Raw genomic sequence first — 22,122 nt, 5'->3', positions numbered from 1 at the left:
GGGGCTGGGATGGAACCCAGGGGCATTAGACCTCCGAGTTACACCCCCTGCCCTATTTTGTATTCTTTATTTTGAAACCAGGTCTCACTAAGTTGCAGAGGGCCTCACTAAGTAGCTGAGGCTGTCCAGGAACCGAACCGCGATCCTCCTGTCTCAGCCTCCCGAATGCTGGGATTACAAGTGTGCACCACCACACCCGGCTCATTTAAGAAACTTTAAAGTCATACATCCTTAACTTGACAAGTGGCTACTTCTCCCCATCCACCCTTCTAAATTAAAGAGGATATAACTACTAAACATAAGAGTCTGGAAATAAGTAGACTTCTCAATATACTTTCAGAATTTAGAATACACATACTAAACTAGTTAAAATATCAGCTTGAGTAAAAGAGTTTACAATCAAGTTTTGGAAACCTACCCCAAAACACAGAGAATCAAGGAAATGATATAACTCAATGCTGCCAAAGTTTTAAAAATCAAGTTCCCTCAAATAGTATTAGTATTCCCTCAAATAGTATTAATAGTATTAGGCATAATTTTTTGATTAAGACACTAAGTACTGAACTCAGGAGTACTCTACCGCTGAGGTACATCCCTAGCACTTTTTTTTTTTTTTTTTTTTTTGGTGGTACTGGGTATGGAACCCTGGAGCATTCTACCTTCAAGCTACACCATAGCCCTATTTCTTATTCTTTATTTTAAAACAGGATCTCAATGAATTGCAAAGAGCCTCACTAAGTAGCTAAGGCTGTCCTTGAACCACAATCCTGCCTCAGGCTCCCAAATGCTGGGATTATAAGCATGAGCCACCACGCCCAGTTCCTAGCACTTTTATTTTGAGACAGGGTCTGTGTAGGTTGCCCAGGCTGGCCTTGAATTTGCAATTCTTCTGCCTCAGCCTCTGAGTTCCTGAGATGACAACCACGTACCATTACTCCTGGTCTAGACATAATAAGTCAAAATATTTTACAGAATATTTTAAGTTAGTGCCTAATCTGAGGATTGCTGTGACCATCCAGCCCACCAAAAATTACTATTAATTTTTACAAAGTAACTAGTTAAAAAAAATAAAATAGAAAAATTACTAAGAAAAGTAACTTAAGATTCCCAGATAATACTTTTTTAAAACTGGAGTGTGTTGCCGGGCGTGGTGGCCGCACATTTGTAATCCCAGCATTCGGGAGGCTGAGACCTGAGGATCACTGTTTGCGGACAGCCTCAGCTACTTAGTGAGGCCCTCTGCAACTCAGTGGGACCTGCTTTCAAAATAAAGAATAAAAAATACGGCAGGGGAGCCAAGCGTGGTGGCGCACGCTTGTAATCCCCGCACTTGGGAGGCAGAGACAGGAGGAACGCACAGGTTTGAAGCCAGCCATGCGCGCTGGCTTAGGAGACCCTGTTTCCAAATAAAAAATAAAAAATAAAAAAGTAAAAATAGGCCTGGGAGTGTAACCCGGCCCGGCGGTAGAAGGGCTTCCAGGAACCCCAGTACCACCAAAAAAAAAAAAAAAAAAAAACGGCAGGGGGTGTAGCTCGGAGGTCAAATGCCCCTGTGTTCCATCCCCAGACCCGAAAAAAAAAAAAAAAAAAAAAAACCACTGTAGTGTGAAAAAGGAAAACTTATCCAGGTGTGGTGGTACACACTTGTAATCTTAGTACTTGGGAGAGAGACAGGAGGATCACAGGTTCCTGGCCAGCCTCAGCTACTTAGTGAAGCCGTCTGCAACTTAGTGAGACCCTGTTTCCAAATAAAGAATAAAAAATAAAAAAAAAGGGAGGCTGGGGATGTAGCTCAGTGGTAGAACTCCCTTGGATTCAATCAACAGTACCACACACACATACACAAAAAAAACTTAGCAACTTACTATATTATACAGAGCAGCAAAATCACTTGACCTAAATGAGCAGAGTGGTAAAAATGACAAATCTAATGAAAGAACAATAACAAAGACCGACAGAAATGTCAACTTCTATAGTGTATGACTTACTGTTTTGATTCATTGTGACATACTTCTAAAGTTGGATCGTTATAAATAAAAGCAGCTTCTAAATCATTGATCCTTACTCGGTATATTCTACACTGTTTGCTGTTCAACTTGATTCTATTCAAGTTTGCAACCGTAGGAAATATAGTAAGTTCCACAAATCCCTGAGAAGATAAAAGAAATAGCAATTTTATTATAATGCTTGGTAAGTTTTCAAACTTATTTCCTTGATATTGAGCGCTTACATACATACTACACTGTAAAATCACTAATAGGGACATACACACAAGGGCTCTCCAAGTATCTTAATTTCAAATGTGACTGTCCTACTGATTGGACAGGCAGAAGTTATGTATGAAATATCACAGTCCTGGAGGTTCACATTGAACTATCAGTGAAAATTAAGTCATCTATCAGAAGAAAAAAAAGTAAAAGGACCCACTATTCTCAAATGCAAGAATTTCTAGACAGACTGGAACTCAATCAGGGAGGAATAACAAAGTGAAAGGGCGGAAAGAATCAAAGCCAAGAGGTTGGTGAGCGAAAGAAATCGACTTAATCGAGTGAATTAACACACACACACCTTAGATGAGCGCCTTACATATACACTAAGGATTCAATCTATGTAACTGAGTCAGTCATGTCGACTGTTTTTACTCCATCTTCACTAAGGCTATCATCATTTTCCAGGGCTTATCACTTCTCTCCTAGATAACTGTCATAACCTCTTACACAGACTCTCCAATCTCCATACATTTCCTGCACAATTCACACAACATAATATACCTAAAGTATTCTAAAATGAAATACGAAGCAGATAATAATCTGTGAGGAATCCTACAAGAGAAATTCTATAAATGTGCAGAGTGGATTTAGTAAAAGCTTTAGAATCTCCTCTCTCTCTCTCTCTCTCTCTCTCTCTCTCTCTCTCTCTCTCTCTCTCTCTCTCTCTCTCTTTGTGGTACTGGGGATGGAACCCAGGGGCATTCTACCTCCTAGGTACAGCCCCAGCCCTACTTTTATTCTTTATTTTGAAACAGGGTCTCACTGAGTTGCAAAGGGACTCACTAAGTAGGAGCTGAGGCTGTGTTCAAACAGCAATCCTCCTGACTCAGCTTCCCAAATTCTGGGATTACAAGGATGTGCCGCTACACCCAGCTTGGCTTAAGCTTTAGAATCTTTACAAGATTTCAGATATTCTATCACTACAAAGCAATACCATCTAAACCAAATCAGCCAAGAATCAGAAGACAAAAGTGGGCTCTTAGAAGCTAAGTCAAGTCAGTGAGTGTACTAATCTTAACTTTTTCACAGGAGAGCTCTCATTGTGGGCTTTATCGTTACTTCACACACAAATCTAAAATGCTTGATCCTACAAGTTTCCATTTTCCACAACAAATTTGAATCACTTTAGTGAAGAAACAGTAAAAAAGTTAAGAGAGATTGAGGAAAAATATACAACAGAAGGACTTCAGAGTCAAACAGACCTAAATTCTAATTCTTAACCTATTTTTGAAAACCATTAGCTGGAAGAATATAAAGTACTGGGAAAGGTACGTTATTATTTATAATTATTGCAAATAAACTTACCACAACAGATTTTCTTTGGAAGTTTATGTTATTGATGCAGACGACCTGGTGGGTTGTATATTAAAAAATATAAAAACAAAAAATACTTCCTATTATTATATGAAAGCATAACCGACCCAAATATGAATGAGAACTATATTCTAATCATGAATTTTTTCAAAGTCAACCGTCTCTCTTTCACTTAAAAAATCCTGTAAACTGGGATAATTTGTTTCAAACCTAGTAAGCCTTGTAAATAAATTTGTTTTGAAAGAAATACTGCTTAGGCCTGGTGCAATGTCACAAACCTGTAATCCTAGTAGTTGGAAGGCCAAGAAAGGAGGATTAAAGGTTCGAGAACAGCCTCAGCAACTTAGCTGCGCCTTCCAGCAACCTAACGAGATTCTGATCCTGATTACAAACAAACAAAAAAATAAAGGGCTGGGGTGTAGCTCGGAAGTAGAACGCCCCTGGGTTCAATCCCCAGTACCGTACACCGCACACACTCATCCACATAGCTTGGTACTTTTAGAACATGGCTTATTACCTACTCGGGGGAACTGAATGTGCTAAATAAGTAACACGATCATCCAAAAATTTCATTCCCCACCCACTACTTCCATCGCAGTGAGTGGATCCTACTATCCCACTAAGTTTCCCAAGCCCACCATGTCATCAGTTTCATGCAAACACAGGACAGAATGAAAACAAAACAAAAAACAGAAGGGGACATTAAAGAATACTTATAATTTATATGGCCTCGGGCTCTCAAAGCCCTTGTCTCCTTTCTTCCTGTTCATTCTGGAGGGCTCCAGCCCTGTGGGCGGCATGGAGCGGTCCCGCGGAGCTCGGCTTCCCGGCTCGGCGGGGGCAGCCGGGCATTACTGGTCTCCGCACCCCACGGCCCCGGGTCCCCGCGGTCCGACAGCCTCGCCCAGCCCCGGGCACCTGGGCACCCAGGCCCGGCCGCGCCCGTCAAACCGGCTTCCGATCGGTCTCTTCCAGCGCCGGCGCCGAGCTCCTACCACAAAGATGCTCTCCTCTGCAACCGCTCAAAGGGACCGGGGACCGACATCTTGGCTGTCACCTCTGACCTCGGCGTCAGCGGAAGTGGGAGGTGGCGGGACAGAACCAGGAAGTCCTGGTCTAGAGGGCGGGGCTTGGTTGTGGGCGGGGCCTGATGAAGGGCGGGGCGTGCGCGATAGTGCCAGGATTTTGCCTTTCCCTTTCCCTAGACACCTGAGGATCAGAGAGCTTTAAAAGAAGTGAAAGAGGCACACACATAAAAAAAATATAGTGGGTGAGGGAGAACTGGAAAGAAAAGAGGAGACTTAAGGTCTTTGAAGAATAAAAGTCTACCTCACACACATTGAAAGGATGAAAAGCGGAGTTTGCAAAAAAAAAAAAAAAAAAAAAAACAGGCAAACACCTCGGGCACCTCCTAAACCAGAAACTCTGTGCCTCTGGCCTGCTGTGTAAACAGACGCCACAAACTCATTTGCACCCAGTGAATTAAGCTGTAAGATATGTGTTTAGATCCCAGAGTCCTCACTAGACACTTTTGATTCAGTAAGTATATAAAGGTAGACTACGTAGAGATGTATAGTGTGTAGATATATGTTAAAAGTCACAGTCCTCCGGGAATGGTGGCGCACGCTTGTAATTCCAGCAATTGGGAGGCTCGGACAGGAGGATCGTGGTTCGTGGACAGCCTCAGCTACTTAGTGAGGCCCTCTGCAATTCAGTGAGACCCTGTTTTAAAATAAAGAAAAAAAAAATTGGGCATGGGTGTAGCTCGGAGGTCTAATGCCCCTGGTTTCCATCTTCAGACCCGCAAAAAAAAAAAAAATAGAGCTAGGTGCCTAGCATGGTGGCACAGGCTTGTAAGCTCCGCATTTGGAAGGCTGAGACAGGAGGATCACACAGGTTTGAGGCCAGCCTCAGCTACTGAGTGAGGCTCTCAGCAACTTAGTGACACAGTGACACCCTGTTTCCAAATAAAGTATAAAATAGTTCTGGGAGTCTAGCCCAAAGGTAGAAAGCCCCTGGGTTCCATCCCCAGTATTTTTTCCACAATAAATAAATAAATAAATAAATAGGGTTAGGTGTGCAGTTCAGAGGTAGAATGTCCCTGAGTTCCATTCCCAGTACCACAAAAAAAGTCACAATCCATATATATGAAGAAAGATTTATTGAAAACGACATATTTTGAAGCCAGCATTTTGCAATTTGTGTTAGGACAATATATTCTGAAAATAATAAATCCTAGTTAACATTAACTGGCTGCATTCTGCAATCCCACCCTTCCATGGAGTAACTGTCCTTTGCCTGTTTCCTCCTATTTTTTTTTTATTTTTTATTTTTTTGCAGGGCTGTGCTGTGCTAAAGATAACCCAAACCTAATCCAGCTGACTTCTCCTGCTTTTACAAGATGGTCTCATCTAGTTCCAGAAAACTGATCCCCTCTGATTTCACAAGCCCAGGTTCCTAAGCTGTGCAGATGTTCAGGCTTTGCAGATGTTGGAGCTTTGCAGATCTTCAAGGCTTTGCAGACCCCTCTCCTTTAAGTAGTCCCCCCACCCTGTCTTTTGGTGCTGATGCCACTTTGGCCTCAGCCCATTTGCTGACAGATGTCCTAATAAAATTTTGTGCCCTGATCCACTTCTGGTCTGCTTCTTCTCTGGTCTGGTTCTTCTCAGCATTCCATTCAACAACATGCATGAGAATAAAACCGGTAAGCTTCAGTGACAGTTAAATTTGTTAATGATGGATTATCAATTAACATTGTTTTTTTGCTTTGGATTGGAATCAACTTGGGAATCCAACTGTCCCAGTGCAAGTTCACTGGCTACATTAAAATTAATTTGAACTTTTCTCTAAATCAAGACAGATTAAGAAAATGAAGCCATAAAGAAACTTTCAAGTATTCCAAAACTCCAAATTACTTGTAGTTTCCCAGTGAGTTTTACTTTTGACAGAACAAAAACTACTCTACTAGTATTCTTCATATAGGATTGAAGATCAAACTCATTTGTCCAAAGTGCATGTCTATACGATCCAGGGGAACAATTATTATCAAGCCAACTTCATCAATGATAACAACCAATATAAATAACTGATTTCCTGTTTTGCTAGAAGATTGAAAGTAGAAGAAAACTGAACTGAGAAATGGCATGTGGCTAAATCTCATCCATGGACCCACTACTATTTACTTCTCTAGAAAACGTTCAAATGTATTAAATCAAGAACTTCAAATCCTAATGAAAGGTATGGAAAAACAATACTCTATAAATAGACGGATGTAGACCTGTTAGACATCTTAAATATAGGAATGATACTTTGTGTCCTTATTTACACTGTGTATATAGTACACATATAATTTGAAGGATATAGAAATAATCTATTACATTTCCAAAATAATGAATAGTCATTTCAAAAAGCATTAAGATGAAAAAGAAAAATGCCTTCAAAAAGTAGGTTTTTTAAAAGTCAGGAACAAAAATACACAGCAATATCTTTTTCTTGCAGATAGCAACTTTATAAAGCAACTTAGTTCCAAACAAAAGATAGATGTTCTTTTTAAGAAACGGGTCTTCTTGAATTATAAACTTTCACACCATTTTGCACTGAAGAACGTGAATACTTAGTGAGTAATGCGCCTATGGTTTGCTTCTCTCCACACAAGTCTCTGTGGGAATGAAAAATAAATTAATAAACAGCATGAATATTTTAGAGAATATGATACTCAAATATTTGTTATTTTAACTCTCTCTCTCCTCAAATCCACCCAAAGAGGTATAAGGGTAGATGTCTGTGGGGGAAACAGATTGAGGATTGGTTCTGAGTCTTAATTCAACTGAGTATATTACAGGTATTATCTCATTTAACCATCACAGTAAGAGTGGAAGGAATGTATTATTTAACCCTACATTAAGTAAGAGGAATCAGGCTTAGACAGATGGTAAACAACAGAGCCAAATTTTAGCACCAGGTCCTGATGGCTTCAAAGTCCATATTATTTCCATTATATTACACAACTTCCAGGTTAGAAATATAAGCAATGTGATGCAGTGGGGTTTGGAATCAGAGAACCTGTTCATTAGGCCACCTGTGTGAGCTTGTCCAGGTTACGTAGCCTTCCTGGACTTTCGCTTCCTTTTCTGTATCTCAAAGAGAAGGCTATGACTGGAACATAAAGAGAGAGGGAAGAATGGGAGAACACGGCAAAGAAAGGAAATAGGGCTGATAATGGAAAGCCATGAAGGACACGGAGGGAAGCTATTTAATTCTAATATAACGAGAAGCCACGGGGAGGGTTTTAAATAATAGAAAAAGCATAATGTGATTTAAGTCTGAAATAATAGAGGCGATGAGTCAATGACTAAGAAAGCTGGGTGGTGGGTGCATGGAGGGGTCACTGTATTATATTGAGGACAGAGGGGCATAAACAGAAGTAGGGAGACCAAATCAGAGACAAGTACATGATGATCTGTCAGGATTTGCTTTGAGTTTGAACTGGAAGGCGAGGGAAGGAAAGAACAAGGATGATTCCCAGACTTTGCATGAATGATTGGGAGTTAGAGAGACTGGCCACAGAATCTGAGCTTGGTAAACAGAAGGGAAATGGTCTGGGAGCTGCAGTTCTGCAGGAAAGAGAGCAGAGAACGGGCTCTAGAGGGGTCAGGAGTAAGGCAACACATACCACACCTCCAGGAACAGTAATCATGGAGGACAATAGGAAAGGCTATGTGAGGTTTAGGAGAAAAGCAGCATCCTCAGGGAATAGACAAAATAACTGTGTCCTGATAATAAATCTAAAACTCTATGCCACTCTTTGTAAGAACAACAACCCTCAAAATCTATTTTTTGTTCTTTTTTTTTTTTTTTTTTTTTGCAGTCCTGGGGATGGAACCCAGGGGCATTCTACCTCCAAGCTACACCCCCAACCCCATTTTTTATTCTTTATTTTGAAACAGGGTCTCAGTGAGTTGCAAAGGGCCTCACTAAGTAGCTGAGGCTGTCCATGAACTGCGATCCTCCTGTCTCAGCCTCCCTGCTGCTGGCATTATAAGCCTGAGTCACCAGCCCCGGCTCTCAAAATCTATTTTTAAGAAATTACTTACTGGATATAAGGAGCAATATCTTCTTCTGTCCACTTTTCCCTTAGAGAAAATAGACTATTAAAACGCTCCTGATTTCCCTCAGGTAGGTCATCGACTTTAAGCAAAAATATAATTTCTGGCCTTGAGTGCCTGTCCACCAATGCTAGACCCTATAAGAAATAAAAAGAACAAAGTTAAAGTAATAAGCCTGGGTGTGGCAATGTATGACTGCAATCCCAGTACTTGGGATTACAGTACTGCCAAGACAGGAGGATCACAGGTTCAAGAACAGCCTCAGCAAGTAGTGAGACTCTCATTAAACTAGTAGGACCCTGTTTCAAAATAAAAATAAAATAGGGCTAGGGATATAGTTCAGAGGTAGAATGCCCCTGGGTTCAATCCCCAGTACCACACACACACACACACACACACACACACACACACACACACACAGAGTAATGAAAAGGCTGGGTATGGGGGTGCACAATTGTAATCTCAGTACTTGAGAGACTGAGATAGCAGGAAGACCACAGGTTTGAGGCCAGCCTCAGCAACTTAGTGAGGCCCTGTTTGAAAATCAAAAAAATTGAATATGGCTGGGAGTCTAGCTCAGAGATAGAATGCCCTGGATTCAGTCTCTAGAACAACAAGAAAGTAATGAAGAAGGGCAATTAGTGATCTAATATTTAAACATGATTCACTCTTTTACCATGAGCTATAGCTTATCCCAAGTTATTTAAGATGGCAGATACATGAAACTTACGTAACTATCCAGTGGTTTATAAAAGCCTTTGAGACTCTTTAAGCAGTTACTTCTTTTCTGCAAACTGGTTCCTCCCATCACCAGTTTATCAAGACTAACTCCCTTCCCTTCCTTTTTCCTCTCTCCTTTCCTCCCTCCCTCTCTTACTTTCTTTCTTCCTTCCTTCCCAGTGCTTAGCTGAAACCCAGGGCTTCACTCCTGCTAGCCAAGGGCTACCACCGAGCTACATCCCCATCCTCAGACAGCTTTAGTTCTAAAGATCAACCAGTAACTGTCATTCCCAAAAGCGGGTCCTTTTCTTGGCTTTATCTTCCTAACTCTCTGTTTTCTTGTTAATGTTGATGACTCCTTTCATTACATTTCTAGCCGTCTGACATCGTCGTAGTATTTCCCACCTTGCCTGATGTTCCTGGGCCTCTATCCTAACCCACCACCAGCTTCACTGTCACCATCTGGGTGGCTTCATATTAACCAGAGGCCTGGCACTCATTGGCAAATGACTAATATTTATACCTTCCAGTCAGCTGTCTCTTCTGAGCCCAAGGCCTCTATGTTCAAGTATTCAGAACTCATTGTATTGTATTTATTGACCTTAAAGGTTGGTAAGCAGTGAGCCAGAGAGACAGCAGTCAGAGATCGAGCTTTGGGGTGATCATGAAGAGCTTTGTAGGCCAAAACCAAATTCTGGATCTTACATCTTAAATGCAAGAGGCAATCTTTAAAGTGATTCAAACAGAATACTTCTCTTATCTGCCTGGAGTTATTAAAAGGTCTTTCTAGTAGCACCACAGAAAATGGACTGAGGTGGGCCAAATGAAAAGAGATGGGGTCTGCTTAGGGATGCTGTTGCTACTGTAGAGACCATGGGTTTGGACCAGGACTGGAAATGGAGAAAAATGGAATGAAATGAGACAGACAGGGTAGGAACAGGGATTAACTGTAAATGGGCCCAAAGAATCCCACTGCAGGGGTAGAAATGTTCTAAAACTAGATTATGGGGATAGCGGTGTAACTGAGTAAATTTGGTAAACATCATTTTAATTAATTATTTTTGGTGGGGATCACGCTCAGAGCTTTGTGCACGCCAAATGTTCTGCCACCGAGCCATCCCTTCAGCCCTAAAATGACTTTTTTAAAAAAGGTAAATTTATGATATACAAATTATATCTTCTTGAAGTATTGGAGGCTTTGTGTGTATGTGTGTGTATGTGTTGCTGGGGGTGGAAACCAGAAGCTTTTTACCTTCGGGCTACACTCCCAGACCTATTTTCTATTTTATTTGGAAAGAGGGTCTCACTAAGTTGCCGAGAGCCTCACTGAGTAGCTGAAGCTGGCTTCAAACCTGTGCGATCCTCCTGTCTCAGCCTCCCAAGTGCGGGGATTACAAGAGTGCGCCACCACACCCGGTATTGGAGGCTTTTAAAAAAGGACTCTGTGATGGATTGAATGTATGTATACTTTACTCCCAAGGGTTTGTAGGAAAAATAAATGAGCTCCAAATTTAGATCCAACAATAATATCATCTCCCTTAGTAAAAAAAAATCGCCACCTGTTGAGTCATGGAAGCCGCAGTTGTTGCTGTTACCTTGAGCTGATCAAGCCTGGTTATCATTCCCTCAGGAACACTCTGCTGCCACACTTCCTGAAACTCTGCAAGATTGAATTTGACCGCATTCTGAAGTAGCATCTGTGCTGTTGCTTTACATACCTTATCCTCACTCAATTCAAAGTAAACTTCACCTACAAAAAAGCGAAGTTTCAGGTTATCCCTTTACAATTAAGTATCCTACTAATGTTTTCTTTTCTTCAGTGTTATTTCTTGAAAGAAAGTCTACACCTCCACTCACCTCCCACAGTCCCGCTTATTTTTAACACTGACAGACTTCAGAAAGGTATACCCATTTGAGCATATGAAAGTTAAAATAACCATTAGAAGCTGGGCATGGTGGCGCACGCTTGTAATCCCCGCGCTTGGGAGGCTGAGACAGGAGGATGGCACAGGTTCGAAGCTAGCCTCAGCTACTCAGTGAGGCTCTCGGTAACTTAGTGAGACCCTGTTTCCAAATAAAATATAAAACGGGTCTGGGAGTATACCCCCGAGGTAGAAAGCCCCTGGGTTCCACCCCCAGTACCATAAATAAATAAGTAAATGAATAACCATTAGAATACTTTCCAAACCTTACCTTCATCTATATATTTCTTTCCATAACATTTAAGACAGTGTTCTATCATTTCCCTGAAAAGTTTAAAATATCCATTATCAACATTTTTACGCACTATATTCTAAAACCTATTACTAACTAGAAACTGAGATATAAATTGGAGATTTGAAATATTAAATTATTTGGATACCAAATAATACTTTATTTAAACTAGGGACCAACTATAAGAGACAGTGAAGCTACTACAGGCCATGCATGACTCATGCTATATACATTTTTACAAGATTATGTGAGCATATACTTAATTTTTATTATTATTATAAAGTAGCTTAGACATAAGAATTATTTGTTTATATTTTCATGGCGAAAAAGAAGAATATGCATATTTATTTATTTATTTTTTTTTGGGGGTGGTACTGGGGTTCCTGGAAGCCCTTCTATCTCCGGACTACACTCCCAGACCTATTTTTACATTTTTATTTGGAAACAGGGTCTCCTAAGCCAGCGCGCACGCGGCTGGCTTCGAACCTGCGCGATCCTCCTGTCTCTGCCTCCCAAGCGCGGGGATTACAACCATGCGCCACCACGCCCGGCGAAGATGCATATTTATTCACGCTACTGACTCAAATTCCAAAATCATCTTTGGTTGTCTATTTAACTTATTTCCCTAAAATATAAATAGTCTATGCTTTGGGTTTAGTTCCAGTCTGGAAAAGAATTTTTTTTTCACTTAGGGAAATCTTGTCTGTTAGGGATTAGTAATTAAAATACTTACTCTGGCTCTAATGGTCCAAGTTCTTGAAGGCATATATTCAAAGGAACTTTGCTAAAAGACCAAGATTCAGAGTCCACAAGTTGGGTTACATGATTCAGAAGCTTCATCTCATAATCAAACTCAAGAATCCTCCAATAACCTAAAATTCCAGAAGTTATTTTTACCAATAAATATTTCATTTCATTTTGGTATTGGGGAATTGGACCCAGGGGCTTCTGAACTATATCCTCAGCCCTCTTTGTATTTATTTTGAAACTGAGTCTTGCTAAAGTACTGATGTTTTTGCCAAGTTGCCAAGGCTGGCCTTGAACTCTGTTTCAGCCCTGCAACTACTCTAATCCCAGCTATTGGGGAGGCTGAGGCACGAGAATCACATGTTTGAGTTCAGCCTAGGCAACTCAGAAGTCCCTATCTCAAAATAAAAAAATAAAAAGGAACACCGGGTGAGGTGATGTGCCTGTAATCCCGGTACAAGGGAGAATGAGTAGTTGTCAGGATCCAGGCCAGCCTGGGCAACTTAGTGAGACCCTATTTCCAAATAAAAAATAAAAGTGCAGCTGGGCATGGTGGCACATGCTTATAATCCCCGCGCTTGTGAGGCTGAGACAGGAGGATCACACAGGTTCAAAGCCAGCCTCAGCTACTTAGTGAGGCTCTCAGCAACTTAGTGACACCCTATTTCCAAATAAAATAGAAAATAGGTCTGGGAGTGTAGCCCGAAGGTAAAAAGCTTCTGGTTTCCACCCCCAGCAACACATACACACACACACACACACACACACACACACACAAAGCCTCCAATACTTCAAGAAGATATAATTTGCATATCATAAATTTACCTTTTTTATGATTTGTATATCATAAATTTACCTCACTGAGCCTCTGAGTTCTACCTCCAGTACCACAAAATAAAATAAAATAAAATAAAAATAAAAGTGCAAGGGGTATAGCTCAGTGGGAGAATATCCCTGGATTCAATCTCCAGTACCATTAAATGAATGAATGAATGAATGAATGAATGAATGAATGAATAGGGGCTAGAGGCATAGCTCAATGGTAGATTACCTCTGGGCTCAATCCCCAGTATGGGGGGGGGGGAGAAATTTAATAAACATGCAATAGTGTGAAGATGTTCAAAAGCTCCTCTCACATGATACCATTCCCTTATTATAAGTGATGCTAGAAGTAATGTTACCTCCAATTTGACAGGCATTTAGAAGTTGTAATTGGGTCATTATCTCTTCTTCACTTGCCTGAATTTGATCAAGCAAATCTTCAGTTGTATACTGAAACAAACAAAAAATGAACGCTTTGAAGTATTTTTTTTTATATTTTTTGTTGAATCTTGGGGATTAAATATATAAAACAGATTAGCTCCAATTCTTTTGTTAATGTATGATTATGATACCAAATCCATAGATGTCTTAGAAGAAAACATAGAGGCAAATCTGTATGTATTAGACTTGGTGAAAGTTTCTTAAATATGGCACACACACACACACAAAAAAAAAAAACACAAGCAACAAAAGAAATAGATGAACCAGACTTCATCAAAATGATAAACTTCTTTTTTTGTTTGTTTGGGTTTTTTGGGGGTTTTTTTTGTTTTTTGTTTTGTGGGTCTGGGGATGGAACCCAGGGGCATTTGACCTCCAAGCTACACCCCAGCCGTATTTTTTTTATTCTTTATTTTGAAACAGGGTCTCACTGAGTTGCAAAGGGCCTCACTAAGTAGCTGAGGTTGTCCACGAACCACGATCCTCCTGTCTCAGCCTCCCGAATGCCGGGATTACAAGCGTGCGCCACCATACCCGGCCCAAATGATAAACTTCAAAGCACTGTCAACACAGAAGTGTACACCTTGTACAATTCCACACAGATGATGCAGTAGAGTAGTTAAATCCACAGAGAAAAAGAGGGGAGAAAGAGGAATGGGAAGTTGCTGTTTCCTGAGAACTGAGTTTTAGTCGAAGAAGATGATTGAGTTCTGGAGATTAATAGTGCTGATGGTTGTACACCACTGCGAACGTATGTAATGCAACTTATTCTTAAAAACGGTTTAAATGGTAAATTCTATGTTATATATATTTTACCACAGTAAAGAAAAATCAGCCAGGCAGTGTGGTGCACACTTGTAACTCCAATACTTGTGAGGCTGGATAGGAGGATTGCAAGTTCAAAGCCGGCCTCAGCAATTTTGTGACACTCTCAGCAACTCAAGGAGACCCTGTTTCCAAATTAAAAAACAGATCTGGAGGTGTAGTCCAGAGGTAGAAGAGAGAGAGAGAGAGAGAGACAGACAGACAGACGGACAGACAGACAGAGGAGAAAGGAAGACAAGCAATCCATGGAATGGGAGAAAATATTTTCATATCTTATAAGGGACTTAAAGAGCTTTCCCACAATTCAATAATGAAAAGATAACTCAAAAACTAGGAAAGGTAATTAGACATTTTTACACAGACATACAAATAGTCAATAAGAACATGAAAAAATGCTCAACATTATTAGTTATTGGGGAAATGCACATCAAAATCATGATACCACTTTATTTATTTATGTAAGGATGTGTATACTGTACGCCTATCACATCCAGTATTTTCATGCCTTATCCACCCAGAAACAAACCAGGCCCAACTCTGTTTAGCTTCCAAAATCAGATGAGATCAGGCTCGATCAGGGTGGTATAATCCTCAACAAGATACCCATGAGAATGAGTTTTTGTTAGAAATTTTTACAACACAAGCTTTAAAAAGTGAAAGTGTCACCATTCTAATTATAGTTTCTAATTCCAAATAAAAAACTGAAAATAATAGTCTTACTTTGGGGCGATTTGAATCTCCTTCTTTTTGACTGTCAGGCCCTTCATAGGTATTTTCCATCAGAAGTTTCTTTAGCTTCTTTAATTTAGGTCTGCATCTTCTTAATTCCCAATAATTATTAGAAAAACCAAAGATCTAGAAATTATAATATATCATAGTCTCTTAGCAGCCAGCCATTCTAAAAAACAGTTTTATACAAAATTCCAACTAACCCATCTTCTATTATCAAGAATTAAGAAAAGAGAGCAAAGCTATTCTGCTATCAGGAAGGTACCCACCCAGTCATCCCAAGTGGATGGATGGACACCTTCAGGGAATATAAGAAGATGATACCAACAAAGTGAGAATAATTAAAGTAGTTACTCTAAGTATACTCTAGAAACTGAAGTATGCCTGTAAAAGGATGACCAAATCAGTCTGATTCTGCAAACTAAGAGGAAAACAATGTAAAATTAATATAGTAGGGCCAAAAAAAAAAAAACCCCAGAAAATAGAGACATGATCATTGTCTTCAAACAATGAAGGAATGTTAAAGGGAAAGGGGGATGGTACCCTTGTTCTATGTTGCCTATGATGTCAGATTAAGCAAACCCAGTATGGTGGCTCATGCCTGTAATTCCAGTACTTGTGAGGCTAAGACAGGAGGATTGCAGGTTTGAGGACCACCTCTCATCAATCTATCAAGACCCTGTTTCCAAATAAGATATAAAAAAAATTGGGGCTGGGGGTATAGCTCAGAGGTTGAATGCTTCTGGGCTCAACCCCCAATACCACCAAAAAAAAAAAAATTAAGCAAAAGTTAAGGGAGGGAGACTTTTGTCCAATGCTAGAACTTTCTGCCACTTAGAATTACAATTAATTCCACTGTTGTACTTGTGATACAGGAAGAGACCTACCACTTGAAGAAATTCTGTTGATACAGGCTATATAATAGAGGAATGTTTGTTATTTCCCCCTCTGTATCTTCAGACACAGCCCAGTATCTAGCATTGAATAGGTTCCGTGAAAGGAGAGAAAGCTGAGCTGGAGGACCTTCAGGATGCCTTCCTACTCTGAAATGGAAGGACAGGGATGCTTCTACTCTCAAAATAGGAAAAGGCTTGACTGACATATGAGGCAAGAGCCTGAAGGAGATGCTGATGAACTCAAGGCCTTCAAAAGAAGAGCCTGAGGACCCTATTACAAAGACTGACTCCATCCAGAGTTCAAAGCAGCAGCCATCTGGCATCTCCAATGCACAGATGATTGCATATGCTTTTCTATGGTACAGGGGAGGAGGGAGGTTTGACCTAGTATTTAAATTAGATGTTGATATAAAAAATTAAGATATTTTAACCCCCAAAGCTTTACTGGGAAAATATAAGTCATAAGATCTGGCTATGCTGGGCCTTCCTGCCTACCAGTCAACTGAGTCATAGCCACCCACCTACTTACAGCCTGTGGTCCCCAATTTGCCACAGACCCAAACACTACCTGCCACTCTGAAGAATCACTCACTTGTCAACCCAGCCTGTTTTCATCACTTACATCCTTAACTAGCCCTTTTAGGCATCTGAAGTGTGACCAAGTGTTATGGCTTTAGTCAGTGGGTCTTTTTCCCAGTCTCAACATACTACAGAATTCCCAGAACAAGTAAGGGCTTAAAGGTACTCATAAATATTATTGCCTTTCACAAAAACACCTACAAATCAGGTGAGTAAAAAAAAAAAAAAACACCTTATCTTTTATGAACACCTGTCACTATTCCTTGTTAATTAAAATGAAAGACATATAACCTTACAAAGGTCATTAATATGAATTTTACTGGAAATTCTCTGTTCCAGCAACATCATATGAATCACTGCAGATTCCCAGCATTTTCCCTCCTTTCCTTTCCATTTCTAATTAAAAAAAAAATAGTTGGCCTAAAATCATTGTGAAAAAATTAAAGGCTGTGTTTGATTGTTATGAGTAACCACCGCTGTGTTTGATTGTTATATGAGTAACCACCAAGACAGGATGGAGACTTGTTCGCTAACCACCATTAGTATTCTCCAAAATAATTAAAAATGTCTTAGACTTGGCTACAGATTAATGAAGTAAGCCACATTCGAAGCTAAGAAAAACACTTCTTCAAAAACTCAAATTTCTTCATTTCTCTACCTTGTAACTACTACCAAATACACTAGTTATGGTTTGAGGGAGTTTCCTTCCAAAACACATACACAACACAATACCTCAAAAATAAATAAAATTTTTAAATGAGTCACTTAATAGCAAACTTACCACATTAATTATAAAGATTGACTTGTCTAAGACATTGAAAAAATAAAGGCAAGTTCACAATACTTCACAGAAACAAAAATAATAATCATGAAAAATTTCAAATGTCATTGGATAACTTATATTCACCAGGATTACACATGTTATACCTAAAGATTTTTTGTTCGTTTGTTTTCTTTTTTTCCCCTCCTTTGGTAGTGGGGATTGAATCTATGGGCATCAACCTCCAAACCCCCCGGCCCTATCTTTTGTTTTTGTTTTTTTTTTTAAACAGGCTAAATTGCAGAGACTAGCCACAAACCTGCAATCCTCCTGTCTCAGCCTCCTAAATACTGGGATTACAAGTGAGCACCACCAAGTCTGGTTACCTAAAGGTTTTAACTAAATGTATGATTGACATGTGTTATCACCCTTGGGCTTGTATACATCAGAGCAGAAAAAACAGTACCTCTGTGTGAATAATGCTACAGTGTGTTTCTTCCATCTTCAGCTGGTTTGGAGTTTTACAACCAGGAATGAAAAGCAACATATTTGAAGTATCTGCTATTTTCAAGTCGTATGTTTTGTCTTTACTGCACAGCACGGCTTGTTCGTTTTTATCACCACGGATTACAAGACTGCAAGAAAAGAGAGAGGAAAATACATGGTTTATTGCCATGCTAACATCTCCATTTTAAACAGCTCCCAAGTCTTCTGGCTTGCAGATTTTAAAATTAAGCCTTGCCAGGCACCATCCAGTGGCACATCTATTATCTCAGTACTTGGAAGGCTGAGACAGGAAGATTGCAGGTTCGAGGACAGCCTTAGCAATTTAGTGAGACTCTTAGCAACTTAGCAAGAACCTATTTGAAAATAAAAAATAAATAAATAAATAAGAAGGGCTGGGGTGTAGCTCAGAGGTAGAATGTCCCTGGGTTCAAGCCTTAGTACGAAGAAGAAAAAAGTCTGACCCCTGTAATATAGCAATGGATTCCAAAGAACAAACACTGGGCCAAGTTGAGAACCATATGGGCACCTGGTACCTCATTAAGGAAAAATAATAGACAGCCGGGCGTGGTGGCGCACGCTTGTAATCCCCGCACTTGGGAGGCAGAGACAGGAGGATCGCGCAGGTTCGAAGCCAGCCGCGCGCGCTGGCTTAGGAGACCCTGTTTCCAAATAAAGATGTAAAAATAGGTCTGGGAGTGTAGCCCGGAGGTAGAAGGGCTTCCAGGAACCCCAGTACCACCAAAAAAAAAAAAAAAAAAAAAAGAAAAGAAAAATAATAGACAAAGACCCAAAGAGGCCAAAGCCAAAAGTCATCATGTGGCATATTTGGGCAAACTGCTGGGAAAATCACAGAAATAAGCATCTAGTGGCTGTAGTCAAGATGTCACAAATTTCTAAAACAGGCGCATGTGGTATTTCTGATGCTTACATATAGACATTGGAGGAAATCTTGCTAAAAGGGAAAATGAAGTACAGAGGTCTGGGATGGGACCTAAGATAACTGCATTTCTACTAAGTTCCAGAGGATAAGCATGCTGCCCCCTGGTGGCCACTCAAGAGTCATCCTTAGCTGGGCATGGTGGCAAGGGCCTGTAATCCCAGTTAGTTGGGAGGCTGGGACAAGAAGACTACAGGCTGGAGGTCAGACTCAGCAATTTAGCCAGACCTTGTTTCAGAATGAAAAATAAAAAGGCTGGGAGTATAGCTCAGAGGTAGAATCCCCTGGGTTCAAACTCCAGAACCACACACACACACACACACACACACACACACACACACACAGTCATACTTGTTTTTTCTGAGCAATCAAGGGAGCATGAGCTAGCCTAACCACCAGCTATGTTGCAAAGACACTGGGACCTTAGTAAAAAAAAAAAAAAAAAAAAAAAGGCTGCATTGTGGAGTGAAAATGCCAAGAATTTGTGTAGAAGTTGGACCAGAAGTATGACTCCATACAGGAGTTCCTCTCACTCTGGATTCCTGTTGCTAAATCATTTTTAATAGGTCCAAGTACCGACTCTTTACCATTCATTTTTACAGTGCACAACTACCACTTTAAAATATTTTCATACCAACCCTCAATTAAAAACACGTGTTTGTCAGCTAGAGCAAGGATAATTGCACAAGAGCAGCTTTAACACTTGAGAGGAGGTCGATCTTCATCAACCTGGCTGGCTGGAAACGGATGAGGAGCGTTCTTCAGCTCTCCTAAACTTATTTTGTACTTAGTATTGAAGACTGGAGAGTCAACGAGAACAGGTTCAACCAGGATAGGATCAAGTGAAAAAACTGAAAAACTGCCTAAAGGCTCCAACAAAAACCCTACAAGAGAAAAAAATTACCTAATACAATGCACATGTTGGAAGAATAGTAGAAAAGAAAATAAACTTGGAAGTTGGGACTGCACCAAGTTGAGGACAGACAGCTAGTTGCTTTCTTTGGTTTTCTCAAAACTACCTTCAAGAACAATCAACTTTTGACGTTTTTTTTTTTTTTTCTTTGTTTGATCCATAGGAATCAAACTCATGGCCTTTGGGGCTCTACAGAGTAAGCAAGAGGTCTGCCCACTGAACAACACACTCTACCCTCTCTCTGTTCTGTTGTTGTTGTTGTTGTTGTTGTTGTTGTTGTTGTTAATCCAAAATCTTGGCAGCAAATTTGTGGTTTGACCTAGAATTAACAACAGCTGCCTGGCGTGGTGGCGCATGCTTGTAATCCCAGCGCTTGGGAGGCTGAGACAGGAGGATCGCACAGGTTCGAACCCAGCCTTGGCTACTTAGTGAGGCTCTCAGCAACTCAGTGAGACCCTGTTTCCAAATAAAATATAAAAAATAGGTCTGGGAGGATAGCCCGGAGGTAGAAAGCCCCTGGGTTCCACTCCCAGTACCACAAAACAAAACAAAACAAACAAACAAAAAAACCAGCTTCATGTCTCTACTAAGTGATCCCAACTGTGTCAGGTCCCTAATGCAGGCTTGGAAGTTATTCCCTATACTGGCCTACTCATTGTTTGAATAAAAGATCCTGAAGTCGAATGCAAGAGTTCTATAAATACTACCTATTACCAAGGCCTTTTATTTATTTCTTTTGGAGTTGAGAGGATTCAACCCAGGGCCATTCTACCTCGGAGCTACACCTCCAGCCCTATTTTATATCTTATTTGGAAACATGGTCTCACTAAGATGCTGAGGGCCTCACTAAGTTGCCAAGGCCCACACTAAGTTGCTGAGACTGGTCTCGAACCTGTGATCCCCCTGTCTCAGCCTCCCCAGTACTAGAATTACAGGCCAGGCTACTACTGTGTTTTAAAGTAGAATGACAAACTGTTCTGAGGAGCCCCTGGCATCAATGTTTTCAATTTTTCACTGGGGTTCTACTTTCTGACCTTATTGGGCTAACATCCACCTCCAGATTCAGCTGGACCTAGCAGGGCGTGGGCTTCTCCTCGGGGGTGAAGATCAGCCCACAAGGTAAGCTGTGCGCCCCTGGCCAGACAGCAGCATCTCTCTGACCCGGCTCCCTGGGTTTCTGGGTTTCTGGGTTTCCCAGCTCAGATCATCAGAGGCTGCCTGGTACCCCAGCCCCGGCTCACCTGTGCCCGGCCTCCAGCTGCTGGCACAGCCCGGGCTCCAGCTCCAGGAGGCAGAAGTCTCCGGCGGCCGCGCCGCTGGCCCGGGGGCCAAAGCCCAGGCAGTGCACGGTGGGCAGCAGCTCGCCGGGGTTCAGCTTGGCGACCTGCAGCGTGGCGTCCACCTCCTCGCGGGTCCTGCTCATGGCTGGGTAGGGGGATCCCGCAGCACCGGGAGGCAGGCGCGGGAAGGTGGACGAGAATCGAGCTCCCCCAAATCGCAGGAGCCTGCAAAACCCAGCTAAATAGAGATGGTTTCAAAAGCGCGCCAAGGCGCGGGGGACGAGCTTCCGGGGCGGGGCGGCCCGCGGTTCCCGGGAAGTTCCCGGCTTCAGTGTCCCGGCCATCGGGGCGATCGCCCCACTCGGGACCCCAAGAGCTGGGAGGAAACGCGGCTCCGGGGGCGCCCGCCCGGGAAGTTCGCGGGAGCGGAGCCGAGAGCCTGCAGGGCCTGCGCGGAGCCCTGGCCCAGCCCTTGCGAAGTTTCCCCACAATGCTCCTGTTTCCATCCTGGGAGGACCCTCTGATTAGAGCTTTGCGAGTATAATTTCATTAAGGCTTTAAGACGACCTTGGAAGGCAAGACCTTGGTCTTCCCGTTTTGCAAACGAGGAGGTATTTGGAAAACGTTGTGTCACAGCCAGAAGCTGGCAAAGCCTGAGTCCAGCCTAGCCTGTTATGGCTCTAAAAGCTTCCTCCCGCGGCGTTTGTGCAGATTTACGCTGGTGGCATCCGATGGGGCTTCTCGAGTGTTGGGGTCCGGGCCCAGGGACCACCCTATCTGGGAGACAACAGCTTGAACGACTGGTCCACTCGTTGACTTCCTGTTGTGTGCCAGGCGGCAGGTGGGGCGCTGGGACAGCTGTCGAGAAGAAAGCAGCCTTTCTGGGGATGGGAAGGCCCTGCAGTCTCCAGGGGAGGGACAAGCAAACTCCTCACTGTAAGATGTGATGTCCTCTAAATCAAAAGTTTACAGTTACCTGAACACAAAGTTTTAAGAGGAAAAAAGCTTACCCTGACATATCCATGGATAAGCTTTGTGTGGTGAGCATTTCCGCATTTCCAGG

At 41.6% G+C, this 22,122-nt stretch overlaps 2 protein-coding genes across 2 annotated transcripts in view; both read right to left on the bottom strand.

Annotated features, from left to right (window-relative positions):
* Positions 1–4,384, bottom strand: part of TAF2 (TATA-box binding protein associated factor 2) — a gene marked incomplete at both ends in the record, with an annotated part of 69,924 nt that extends 65,540 nt beyond the window's left edge. Inside the window, 3 exons of the mRNA XM_080695233.1 lie at positions 1,989–2,149; positions 3,576–3,630; positions 4,302–4,384. Coding sequence (XP_080551359.1) covers positions 1,989–2,149; positions 3,576–3,630; positions 4,302–4,384 — 299 coding nt within the window. The remainder of the gene's footprint in view (positions 1–1,988; positions 2,150–3,575; positions 3,631–4,301) is intronic.
* A 2,749-nt stretch (positions 4,385–7,133) lies between these two features.
* DSCC1 (DNA replication and sister chromatid cohesion 1) lies at positions 7,134–21,202 on the bottom strand (the record flags this gene model as incomplete). Its single annotated transcript, XM_080693960.1, has 9 exons — positions 7,134–7,242; positions 8,678–8,826; positions 11,005–11,159; positions 11,603–11,655; positions 12,357–12,495; positions 13,552–13,642; positions 15,179–15,313; positions 17,889–18,057; positions 21,021–21,202. 9 exons carry the CDS (start codon positions 21,200–21,202, stop codon positions 7,134–7,136), a joined length of 1,182 nt encoding a protein of 393 aa, XP_080550086.1.
* Between the last annotated feature and the right edge of the window lie 920 nt (positions 21,203–22,122).

Source organism: Muscardinus avellanarius (assembly GCF_963383645.1).
Source record: "Muscardinus avellanarius genome assembly, chromosome: 4".
Classification (NCBI taxonomy): Eukaryota; Metazoa; Chordata; class Mammalia; order Rodentia; family Gliridae; genus Muscardinus; species Muscardinus avellanarius.
The sequence above is the reverse complement of the archived record's forward strand: the minus strand, read 5'-3'. Positions and strand labels throughout refer to the sequence as shown.